Source organism: Cryphonectria parasitica (assembly GCF_011745365.1).
Source record: "Cryphonectria parasitica EP155 unplaced genomic scaffold M406scaffold_8, whole genome shotgun sequence".
Taxonomy (NCBI): Eukaryota; Fungi; Ascomycota; class Sordariomycetes; order Diaporthales; family Cryphonectriaceae; genus Cryphonectria; species Cryphonectria parasitica.
In genome coordinates, this window is record NW_024468916.1 from 1,490,293 (window position 1) to 1,501,530 (window position 11,238).

The 11,238-nt window shown below is 55.8% G+C and overlaps 1 protein-coding gene across 1 annotated transcript; it reads right to left on the reverse strand.

The window, feature by feature from the left end:
- Nucleotides 1-388: 388 nt before the first annotated feature.
- M406DRAFT_94862 (family 5 glycosyltransferase) lies at nt 389-8,430 on the reverse strand. Its single transcript, XM_040926284.1, has 7 exons — nt 8,062-8,430; nt 7,885-7,944; nt 7,707-7,822; nt 3,001-7,624; nt 2,276-2,919; nt 1,801-2,177; nt 389-1,729 (listed from the first exon to the last, which is right to left on the reverse strand). The coding sequence occupies exons 1-7, from the start codon at nt 8,422-8,424 to the stop codon at nt 804-806; spliced, it is 7,110 nt and encodes a 2,369-aa protein (XP_040772541.1). The 5' UTR covers nt 8,425-8,430; the 3' UTR covers nt 389-803.
- Nucleotides 8,431-11,238: the final 2,808 nt, after the last annotated feature.

Genomic DNA, 11,238 nt, shown 5'->3' on the forward strand with positions numbered 1-11,238 from the left:
CTTTCCCCTCCCTAACCTGATTTGGTCAGCACTCCTGCCGGTATGTAGCGTGTACCCATCCTGGACTACCAACCAAAAAGGTTCTTATAGTATTACTATGTAAGTAAAGTAGTCATAGAAGTCTAGAGTTAGAAACACTCGAATCTGATTTCTCTTCCTGTTGCAATGTCTGGGCTACCGATCCAGTAGTCTAAACTTGAGTGGTCATTACAAGTTTGAACCGGCATGTGAAAATAGACCGGTGCATTCGGGCTTTCAGCCACTGACTGTCCTGAGCCAAAAGAGATGGAATCAGCCAATCAGAATATAAATCGGCATGATAAATCAACAGATCCTTACCTATATTTGAACAACTGCAAAGAAAGAAAAAGAGAGGAAAAGCTCGAGTGTTGCGTAAAGCGCGGTATATTTGGTATCTCGTGTGCAGTATATAAGATAATAATTCGTATAGCCTCCCAAAGTAATCCGGAGAGCACGAAGCGCCTCTTCCTCCCCTAATTGATCCGCCTTTGTAAGTTACCACTGGATGTATGCCAAAATGACATGAATAGAAAGATCTTTTTTATCTATAATCCATATCCAAGAATCCAATAAAGAGACAATAAACAAAGACGCAAGAGATAAGACGCATTCATGCCAGGTTTGAAAGGAAAGAGAACGCCCAGGTGACCTTTCGCTGATGCCTATAAGGTGGGTAACACAAAAAAAAATATTTCTTCTGTGAGCAATATATAAAACCCAAAGAGAAAAAGAAAGAGAGTAAAAGAACAGGAGTGAGTAGTAGAAAGTTCTCAAGTCTGCCCTTAGGGCTTGGCGACCTGCTCCTTGCGGAAGAACTTGAAGTAGCCAAAGGGAATGACAAGCTGGAAGGCAAGGCAGATCCAGAACCACTTCTGGGCGGCGCCGGGGAGGGCGCCCTGGCTAAAGTCGGGGAAGGTGGTGTTGGCGTCGAGGCGGTTAGGGCTTGTCGCCCTGGCCAGCATAGTCACTGCGGCACCAACAGCCTGGGTGCCGATGAGCACGGCAAGCACGTGCTGTCTTGTCAGCGTGGCGAGCAGCATCATGCCCAAGCCCACGCCCTGGATGGCGTCGAGCAGGCCGAGCCACAGCCACAGGCAGCGCGAGAGGATGGCCGAGGCCAGACCCGAGCCAACCCATGGGACGTACCAGCCAATGCCGGAGCAGCCCCAGAGCATCTGGGCCCAGCGGGGGGCGCCGAGGCCGATGGCGAAGATGGGGAGGAGCCAGGTGTGCTCGTCCGAGAAGAGGCTGAAGACGTAGAGGACGATGCTCCACAGGCCGACGAAGAAGCCCAGGGCCAACACGGCGGCGGCCCAGGCAGGGAGGTACTGGCTGTCAAAGAGGAACTCCCAGTTGCGGCCGTAGGGGGCGGACAGCCAGTAGTTCTGGATGATGATGGCGACGAAGAACCAAGGGACGAGCTTTCTGTGGAGCAGGGAGATGTACAGGCCGGGGATGGACTCGGGCGACTGGCGGTAGTAGTCGGGAAGGCCGAGGAAGAGAACAACGCCGATGACCCAGAAGACAACAGCAAGGGGCACGCAGACCACGAGGCCCAGTGGCACGTCAGAGTTGCCAATGGTGCCAGTAATAGTAGCCTCAGACAATGCGACGAGAGATCCCCAGTACCAGAGCATGAGTGTGTAGACCTGGGAGATGCCGGCGACGGAGATGGCCCGGAGGACCCATGACTTGGTCGGAGAGCCACCTAAATTTTGGGTCATCAGTATCACTCTCTGGAGAGAGGAAGCAAGAAACAAAAGAAAGGAAGAAACTCACCCTCGTCACCAAAGTTCAGAGCAAACATGACACCGCCGCTACTAGCACCAGCCGCATACAGAACAGTAGCGATCAGCTCCACGGTCTCCTGTGTGGTAGAGTCGCTGATGAAACCCGTGATTCCCATGCAGGCAAAGGCCAGGCCGAAGAAGGCCCAGGGCAAGGCGATGCTGTACAGAGACTTGAAGTTGCGGACCATAAGCCACCACATGATGGAGGTGACCAGATAGACGGAGCCGATAATGTACAGCTTGTTGGTGGTCTGCGAGGCCTCGCCGGTCAGCAGAGTGATTTGGTAGGAGTTGACAGACAGGATCTGGCCGAGCGCCATCAGGAAGGCGTAGATGGGCCAATCTCCGATGCGGATCGATAGGAACCTGGTTGAGACGCAAAGATAGATTTGTCAGTAAAAAAGAATGGCTTCATCAATCATCAAAAGGAAGAAAACAACAGGAGGACTGGAATGATAACTCACTTCCTCAACCCGGTCGGCGCCTTGTAACCGGAACCCAACAAGAATTCATCGTCAACGTCTAATTCGCGCGGTGAGTCGGCTTCCGTGCTCATATACGTATTGATACTGTGGGGAGTAATACTGCGATGCCTTGGCCGGCCCCTGCTGACGATGGACGAGTTCCTGTGCTTGCCGTCCCTGCTCTCGGGCCGCCTGCCCATGGGGCTGCGCGTGCGGCTCGCGTCACGGCTGTCGATGCCCAGCTTGGCGTTGCGGTACCGCTTGAACCACTCCTTCTCGCTCTTCTTGAGGAACTCCTCGATGCACAGGTCGGTGTGCGAGTTCTTGGCCGTGATGCCGTCGAGCATCTCCTGGTACTCGGCAAAGAATTCGCCGTTTGCGTCTGTGAAGGACAGGTCCACCTTCTGCAGCTTCATGTCGTGCCGCTCGCCCACCACGTCGCTGAGCGACAGCTGGCTGCCGCGGTTGCCCTGCTGGTAGAAGCTGGGCTTGGGCAGCGGCAGGCCTGTCATCGGGTCGGTGAAGTCGGGGGCTACAGAGCCGGGCCGCATCGAGGTGTGGCCGTCCTGCTGCGCGCGCATGGCAAAGCTGTCAAAGGACGCCACGCTCGCGTGTGATCCGGGCTCCAGGCTCGACCAGGGAAACTTGGGCGTCATCAGGCCAGGCGAGCCGAGGTTGCTCAGGTTGCTGGCCGACGAGAGGCGGCTGTGGCTTGTTCCGAACACAGGCGAGGGCAGCCCGTTGGGGGAGGTGGCCTGGAGGTCCGGCGAGGGCGAGGAATGATGCATCAGGGAGCTGCTCACCATGGTCGGTGACGAGATCTCGACCTTGAAGCCGGGTGTGGACGGCCTGGAAGTACCGGGTGTGTCGGGCCCAGTGCCGGAGTCGTTTGCATATGTGTTGAGCGAGAGCATGGACCTGCTCACAAACAGATTCTTCTTCTTGGTCGCCTCCTTGTGCGAGATGCGGATCGACTCGTCGTAGAGGTTGTCGATCTGGTGCACCCACTGCTTCACGGGGAACCGCTGCTTGGCGGACCACGCGCGCATGAGCGCCCGCACCTGTTTCTTGGACTCGAGCGCCTCCTTCAGCGAATGCCTGAACTGGTCCAGCAAGTGAGCAGGCGTCATCGACTCTACGGTATACCACCAGCCTGGCATCTGTCCAAGGCCGCCCACCCTGGCGCCGACACCCAGCGCACCTTTCCTTCCGAACTCGACGGCGACGAGACCAAAAGGCTCATCACGGGACGGGATCAGAGCGAACTCGGCGCCGCTGAAGATATAGGGCGGAAGCTGTGTGAACTCGGGCTTCGAGAACACCCTCCTGGGGTACTTTTCCATCAGCTTAGCGAGCTTAAGGGCAGCAAACTTGCCGTATAAATCGATGACGGGACCGACGCAGATAAGTTGTGTCTTTGGGTATTTCTCCAGGATGCTGGGGAAGATATCGGCAATCAGGTCGACACCCTTTTGGAGAGACCAACGGCCGACAAAGACAAACAGCTCAGCCGTCGGGTCGACCTCAAGACCAGCCCACTCCTGGGCCTTGACACGGAGATCGGCACGACTGGCCTCAAATGCCTCGTCAATTTCAATGCCGTCCTTGCTGCTGCTCGTGGCATCTTTCTCGGGCTCCCATGCGGCTGTGTCCGAAGGGTCGGGGTTGGGAAGCTGGCCGATGTTCTTCAGACTCCAGAAGATGGGGTAGCGGGCCAGCGAGCGGTCACCGTACTTCTTGGACACGCCTACAGCGCCGAAGCCCCTCTGGTGATAGCGCAGATAGCTGGCGCCGGCATGGAGCAGGTTGAAGACGGAGCCGTACTGGACATACTTCTTGACGACCTCGTTCGGCAGGTTGAAGACCTCGCAGACCTCCTTGCTCTCCTCAGGCGTGCGCATCGGCCAAAGACCCTGGAATTCGGCGTTATGGAGTGAGAGACAGACGGGAATGACCTGTGGCAAAAGGTACAGAGGGGCAATGGCACCGTGGTAATCGTTAATGTGGTAGATGTCGACGGGGAACCGGCGCATAGCCTCGGCGATACAGCTGTTCCAGGCGGCATACAGGATACCACTCTCAATGTCGTCCATCCTGGCAATGTAGGGCTCGGCCTTGGTCTGCTGGCGGAAGATGGGCGCATCGAGGAGGACGTAGGTGATGTTCTTGACCTTGTGGTACTGCACGTTGACCTCGTAGGACTCGCCCATGATCTCGACAAACATAGACTCGGCGGGCTCGTCCATCGGGTACTCAATGCCGCCCACGCAGGGGACCACCCAGATGAGGTTGACGTGTTCCAGGGCCGTGCTCATCAGCTTGGCCATGACACCCAGACCACCGATCTTGATGCTGATGTTCCAATCATCGATATTGTATTCCATGGTGGCGATCAGGACGGTCTTCCTCTCGCCTGCAGACTTGACCACAGGCAGCGACGTGGACGCCGAAGACGGCGAGAGGGCTCGGAGGGCGATGCTGTGCTTCCCCCGCTTCTCGTCTGCGTCCGAGGGCTTCAGGAGGCCGTCGAGCGAGATGAACAGCTTGGACTTTCTCTTGAAGCCCTTCTTGTTGACCTTGACCTGGTAGAAGCCGCGGATGTACACCCATCCTGCCAGGCCGGCGGTGATGATGGGGATGATGGCCAGGAACCAGAAGAGCCAGACCTGCAGGGGCGCGCTGCCCGTCGGCACAGCCTTGATGGACCAGGTCGCATCGTCGATGACGATCTTGTACGAGAGGAATGGCCATGCCGGGGCCGTTGTCATGTTGAACACGTTGGTTGACAGACTGCTCGGCGCCAGCCTGTCGAGGATGCCATCGCCGTCGATATCGCCATACAGGAAGGTCTGGTCCGACTGGCCATCGGGGTTCATGCCCCAAATGTTGGCCTGCACCTGGGCCGGCCATTCGTACATGAAATGCATTTCCCATGTGTTGTTGTCCGTGAGCGCCATGGAGTTGGGCACGCCCGAGTCGAAACCCCAGTCGTTGAAGTCGCCATGCATAAAGATATGGGGCTGGTGGCGCTGGTGGGTGACGCCGTAGTCGCCATGCTGGATGAAGGCCGAGGACCCGAGGGGCCGGCTCCAGTACTGAACCATGAGGTGGTAGCCGTCCCAAGCCTGTTTCGAGGTTCCGGACCAGGTGAGAGTCGTGACGGTCTGGGTGTCGCCCGTGTAGTTGTTCCAGCTGCTCCAGCTCGAGCCCCAGTTGGTGCTGTACCGCCACTTCTGGGCGCCGGGAGCCCTGTGGTGGACGGTCATAATCTCGTCATCGTTCACGGTCAAGAGCGCAGACGAGTAGTTGCCCTTCTGCGGCCAGACTACGGGGTTGGTAGGCAGACCCTGTCGGATGAGGAAGTGGTCGATGCTGTCGGTTACGACACCGTCCGCCGTAGACGCGTTGGCGACAGTGAGCCTGTGCACACCGTCCTGCAGTCCAGAAAGGGTCGCAGTCCAGGTCCAGGCCGTAGGAATGTAGCCGACAAAGTCTCCGACCTCTGTCTCGTTCACGGCGCCACACGTAGCTGAACTCAAGCTGGTCAGGTTCTGGGCCCCATAGCCATCCAGGTACGACTCGACATAGATAGCAGAGCTGACTGCGGTGCAGTCCATCTCAACCGAGAAGCCCAGCACAATCTCCAACTCGCCTGTCGAGTTCACGGACGAATCGATCTGGAAGTCGTGGCCTGGCGAGAACTTGGTGATCATGGGCGCAGGGGCGACATAATCGTCGCTGACAACAAATACCTTGAACTCGTACGGCTGCATGGTGATGCTGGAGAAACAGCCCATGTTGGCGTCCGTGCCTGTCCAGTTGGTGTTGGAGACAGAAGAGTCCTCAAGCGTGTAGACGGACTCGCTCGAGTTCATGAGGTTCCTGACAGACTTGCCCGCATCAAAGGGCGAGAGGAAGGCCTTCTCCTCTGTGCTGCAGTCAAATGTGTAGTCGGTCGTCACGTTGTTATTGTGGAAGACCAGCCAGACGGGCGTCGTGCTGTTGGACGATACTGTCTGGGTCTGCGTGTTGTATGCGCGGACAACGCTCCAGATGCCGAACTCGGTGGCTGTTGTGCTGCCGCTGAGCAGGGTGTAGCTGGTCTGGTTGGATAGCTTGGCCAGGAGCCAGCCACCCTCGAGAACAGGAAACGAGTCTCGCAGGGAGAACATGTACTTCATGGTGTTTCGGATGGCGGCTGAAGGATCCCGGTGGTCCAGCGCCTGCGAAGCGTCTGTACAGCCTGTCATTGCCTTGTCGGCTGGCCAATCGACAAAGATGGTGCTTCCCAGCGTGTAACAACCGTGCCTCATCCAGGCCTGGGAGGGCGAGAAGGCTTGTCGGCCGTAGACGTAGTTGTCAGCTGTGCTGTCGACAACGTACAGGTCCTGCTCCTCTCCGTAGTAGACGAGAGGAATGCCGGGCATCAGTAAGGTGGTGACCATGTAGCCCAGCATCATGCGCCTTGTTCCTTGCTCAATACCAGGCCAGCGGAAGACATCCTGGTTTGCCACGCCGTACAGGTGACGAGGATCAAACTCGCCCGTGTTGGCGTTGTAAAAATCATTGGACAGCATCATCTGGTTCCACATCTCGACCCAGTCGGTGGGCAGATCGTAGGCAGCCTCGAGGTTTCCGCTCAGGCCGAGAAAGCGCGTCAAGAAACGATACACAGAGTAGTGGAACGCTCCAGCATCCAGGGCGCTGTTGCCCGGATCACGGAGGAAGTTGTCGCTGTCCGTCTCGTTCCAGTCCAGAGTCTGGGCCGAGGTCACATCGTCCACCCACATATCGAGGGAGCGGCCGCGGCCGACCCAGATGGATCCGAGGGTGTTGCCAGATGTGATCTCGCCCACCACCATGAAGTTGGTCTTGTTATACTTGATCGCACAATCGCGAACCGAGGAGGTGAAGGCGGCCTGCGCATCGACTGTCACCTGCATAGCCTTGTCGACCCGGAAACCATCGATATCGAGCGCAGCGATCGTCATGCAGGAGAAGCGCTCGAGGCGCTCGCGTACGGGCGCATACCACTCACGCAGACGGTCCTGGACGGAGGCGAACTTGGAGAGCTGGCGCTCCCAGTCGGGGTACACACCAAAGGCCTCAATGTCGCCATACTGGTCGAAGTCGCTGTTGTAGCAACCCACGAGCTCGTCCGAGCTGTTGAAGTCAACCAGCTCGCCAGTCTCATACCAGAATGTAGGATAATCGCACGACTCGTTGTACGTGTTGCCGAAATCGAAATCGAGGTACTGTCTGGACGTCTTCCACTCGACCTTGTGTTCCTTGACAGAGAAGGGCGCACTGGTATTCAGGTAACCCTCGAAGCCAATCAAGTCGCCGAGGCTAAAGAATCACATGACTTGTGAGAAGCTGTGAAGACGGGAAACGATGGGAGGAGGAAAGGAGGTGGGGGAATTCTACTTACGTGGCCATCGTGTTGTCGAGAATGACATACATGCCCCGATCATGGATCTCGTCCACAGTATTCTGCCACATTGTCACATTGCCAAAGTGTTTATCGAGCATAGTCAGATCGAGCGGCTGGCGCAGTCTTGTCAGTATGAGAGGCACGTGAATGGGACGGTATCCTCATGTAGACCTACCGAATATGCGTCTGCGCCCCATGGCTGGTTGATGAAAGGAGATCCAGCAAGATAGATTCCCTATTGATTTTGAGTTTTGAGCTTCTGGTCAGCAAAGAACTGGTTGCGAGGTATCATAGACAGCAGGGATCCAAGACAGCTTGTCAGAGGACGAGATGGTATGTGTGTGGTGCGCACCTTGATGCCCATGCCGGCGATATAGTCCAGCGAGTCCACCAAGCCCTGCAGGTCACCACCATTGCGAATCTGCGTGGCCATCATATCCGTCTCGAAAAGCGTGTCGTTGGCATTGTCGTTGGTTGGATCGCCGTTGACAAAACGATCCATAAACACGGTATAGAAGGGAAACCTCCAATTGTCGGGGGATTTGTGGTAGTCATGGTCGGTTCGTGGTTCTATCCAGTAGTCGAGGGGATTCGTTGCCGTCGTGTTCGCATTAAGATTATATTCTGCCTCGGAGGCGTCGTACTTGAGTCCGTGAACGAGTGTAGTAGTCGAGCATAAAAGAGTGATGGCCGGTAGCCACGGAAGGGAAAACATCGTCACCACCACCACCGCAACTCACCCAATGGTGAGAAAATGGTGTAGAGTGAAAACAGCAGCAAAAAAAGAAAAAAAAAAAAAGAATGACCGGATGCTCTATAGAGACATAACCCGATTGCTGTCTTCCAATAACGATAGACAAGCGACTACTACTACCAAGAGAGAGACTGAGAGAGAGAGAGAGAGAGAGAGAGAGAGAGAGAGTGTGTGTGTGTGTGTGTGTGTGTGTGTGACGATGAGCAGCCACAGGATCGATAAGTGAGTGACAAGACAATAGAAAGGGAAGGACGGCAAGATGTCTAGATGGCGCCGGATAGACACAGAAGTGTCCAAGTTCACGGCTAGCCCTACGACCGGGAGTCTTTTCCCACCACCCCTCGCTAAGAGGGGCCGTTCTCGATGCTACGATGCTTAACAGGGGGTTTTCGCCATGGTGGAGAGAGTGTAGAGAGAGGGAGGATATTTTGGCATCCTTCGCGCACACTCCCAAGGTTGTACAGTATCTTCACTGTCCACATCGAGCTGAGCTAAACTTAGCTTAGACTCCTGTCCCGGCGTCCACGACATGGGATGACAGATTTGCTCTCAGCCACACCAAGGACATTATTTCTTGGGTGGGAGGGGGTGGTATGGAAAAGGGGGGGACGGGGGTTGCTGCGGATTCTGTCCGCGACAAAGCTGGTGGGGGTGGGAGGCAGGTACTGGGTTTGGTGTAAGAGAGGCGCGCGCATACCCCATCATGAGTAGCTTTCGAGGCGGACGGTGGAGGTGGTGTCAAGAGACGAGCCCCTGGCCATGGAGAATTGAAAGTGAAGGACAGTACCTGCTTACTTACCATGAACCTGTGGCTCGTCCATACCCGTTCGGGTTCAGGAGGGCCAAAACAACGATGCATCCATCCCAACAGGCACCTTGCCCACCGTGATCCCTCATCTTCTGTCTCTCTCTCTCTCTCTCTTCTTTCGACCAGGCTGGCTCCTCTTTGACCAAGGTTGGGTCTGTTATTTTGCCTTCTTCTTCTTCTTCTTCTTCTTCTTCTACATCTTTTCCCCTTCCGCCCCTCCTGCTTCAGCTTCTGTCCGGTGTTAGCTGCAACGGAGGCCTGTAATATCGATCCTTGCAGGACCCAAATCTCCACCGGTCTAAAGAACCAGTCCGTTGCGCTGGACCATGAGTGGACACTCATTAGAGATACTCTTTTCAGAACCAACACAGTGGGCGTGTAGGGGAAGAGAGAGAAACAGGAAGAAAACCTTGGCGTCTGGCCAGTGATATGCCCCACAAACCCGGGTGCCGCCTGGGGGCACAGCACCATAGTAGTACTAGGTCCAAGCTGCGTCCGGGGCCCTTTATGCGGTCACCATTGGGCCTCGCAGGGTGATGAGCACACACCACCCGTACTGCAAAGTGGTGTGTTGTGGTGGTAGTCATTTTCCATGGCCCGGCTTTAGCTCGGGGGAGAGACTGTGTAAAGGCGAAGCCTCTCCCCCCTCGTCACCGACTGTATCCCTCCTTAAACCCCCTATACCCTTCCCCCTCCTCCAGCCATGAATGCTTTGTCAAGGTCGTCGTGGCTGGACGCGCAAGACGTACCCACAGGGCTGACGCTGCCAACGCGGATTGGTCTGTGCAGGGGAGGGAACAGCTTGGGAGACCGCCATAACTGAAAGGATCGAAAGAGAAAGAAAAAAAAACGAAAAAAAAAAAAGGCCAGAATCAGGCACAGACAGGCACACAACAGCAATACACAAGATCCAAGGCCGAGCGAGGACGGCTCTAGGGCCCGTGATCCTGAAAATAGATGGGCGGTCGAAGCGAGCCTAACGAGAAAAATAAGACCAAAAAGATTTTGTGTGGGCGCGCAAGTCGAATCGGCAGGAAATGATGATCATGCCTTCTGCAACGTGGGAGAGCATGGACCCTCAGTCCTCTTTGGGCAAAGCGTCAGGGCCAGAAGCATCTGGAAAACGGGCATCTCCTTGCAGAAAACAGCACGCCAGAGGATACGAGGTACCGGGAGAGCCAGGTACATCCCAGCAGATAGAGAGGAGCCGCTGCAGGGGCCGCTGACCACTGAGCTTGCTGGAGCATCATCACAGCTACCAAAAAGGGATGCGCCTATCGCCGTGGTGGCGCAATAAGGTTATCAACTCCCCTGCCCGAACACCCACTCATTTCCACTCAGGATACTACCATGTACAAACAAGATCTGATTTTGTACTGTGGTACGTGGCCCATAAGAACATAATGAAAAGAAAGAAAAGGGAACGGGAAAGGGAAAACCGAGGCCGCAAGAGACTTTGACTGCCCACCGCACACGCCCACGCCCAAGCCTCAGCCCCACGTTCGTTCTTGCGGCACGCCGTAAGCTCCCCCCCCCCCGGGCCTACTTTTACTATTGTATGGTACTGCCAAGTGCTAAGAGTACTAGTTTTTGATATCCGACTCCATCTTTTCCCACGAGTCGCAAACTCTCTTCTCCTCTTTGCCTCCTCGCCCCTCGCGTCCTCCACCCTTGGCCAGCGTGACAACGAGTCAGGAAAACGGTGCTCCCGTCCTGCTTCATCCTTTGTAGTAACACAATGCAATTGAAAAGAGAGAGAATAGTACTCATTTTAGTAATAGCTCAGGACTATCGTCTACCATAGTAAAGTCGGCACTTCTTCCCCCTGAGCTAGGACTCGCGAGTCGGATGAATGAAGGCCGGGGAAAGAGACCTCAGCTCTCCCCGTGTCTTGACCCGTCCGCCCGTCGACAATGGGCATTGTAACGGCCAACCAACCACCGACGATGGCGCCAGAGGTTTATCTG

Bases quoted from the DNA above. Each gene is read 5' to 3' on its own strand.
- M406DRAFT_94862 (XM_040926284.1), bottom strand. From the start codon at position 8,424: ATGTTTTCCCTTCCGTGGCTACCGGCCATCACTCTTTTATGCTCGACT. The intron at 7,945-8,061 runs GTGCGCACCACA...CAAAATCAATAG, and splicing joins TCGCCGGCATGGGCATCAAG to GGAATCTATCTTGCTGGATC. The intron at 1,730-1,800 runs GTGAGTTTCTTC...CCCAAAATTTAG, and splicing joins TCTGAACTTTGGTGACGAGG to GTGGCTCTCCGACCAAGTCA.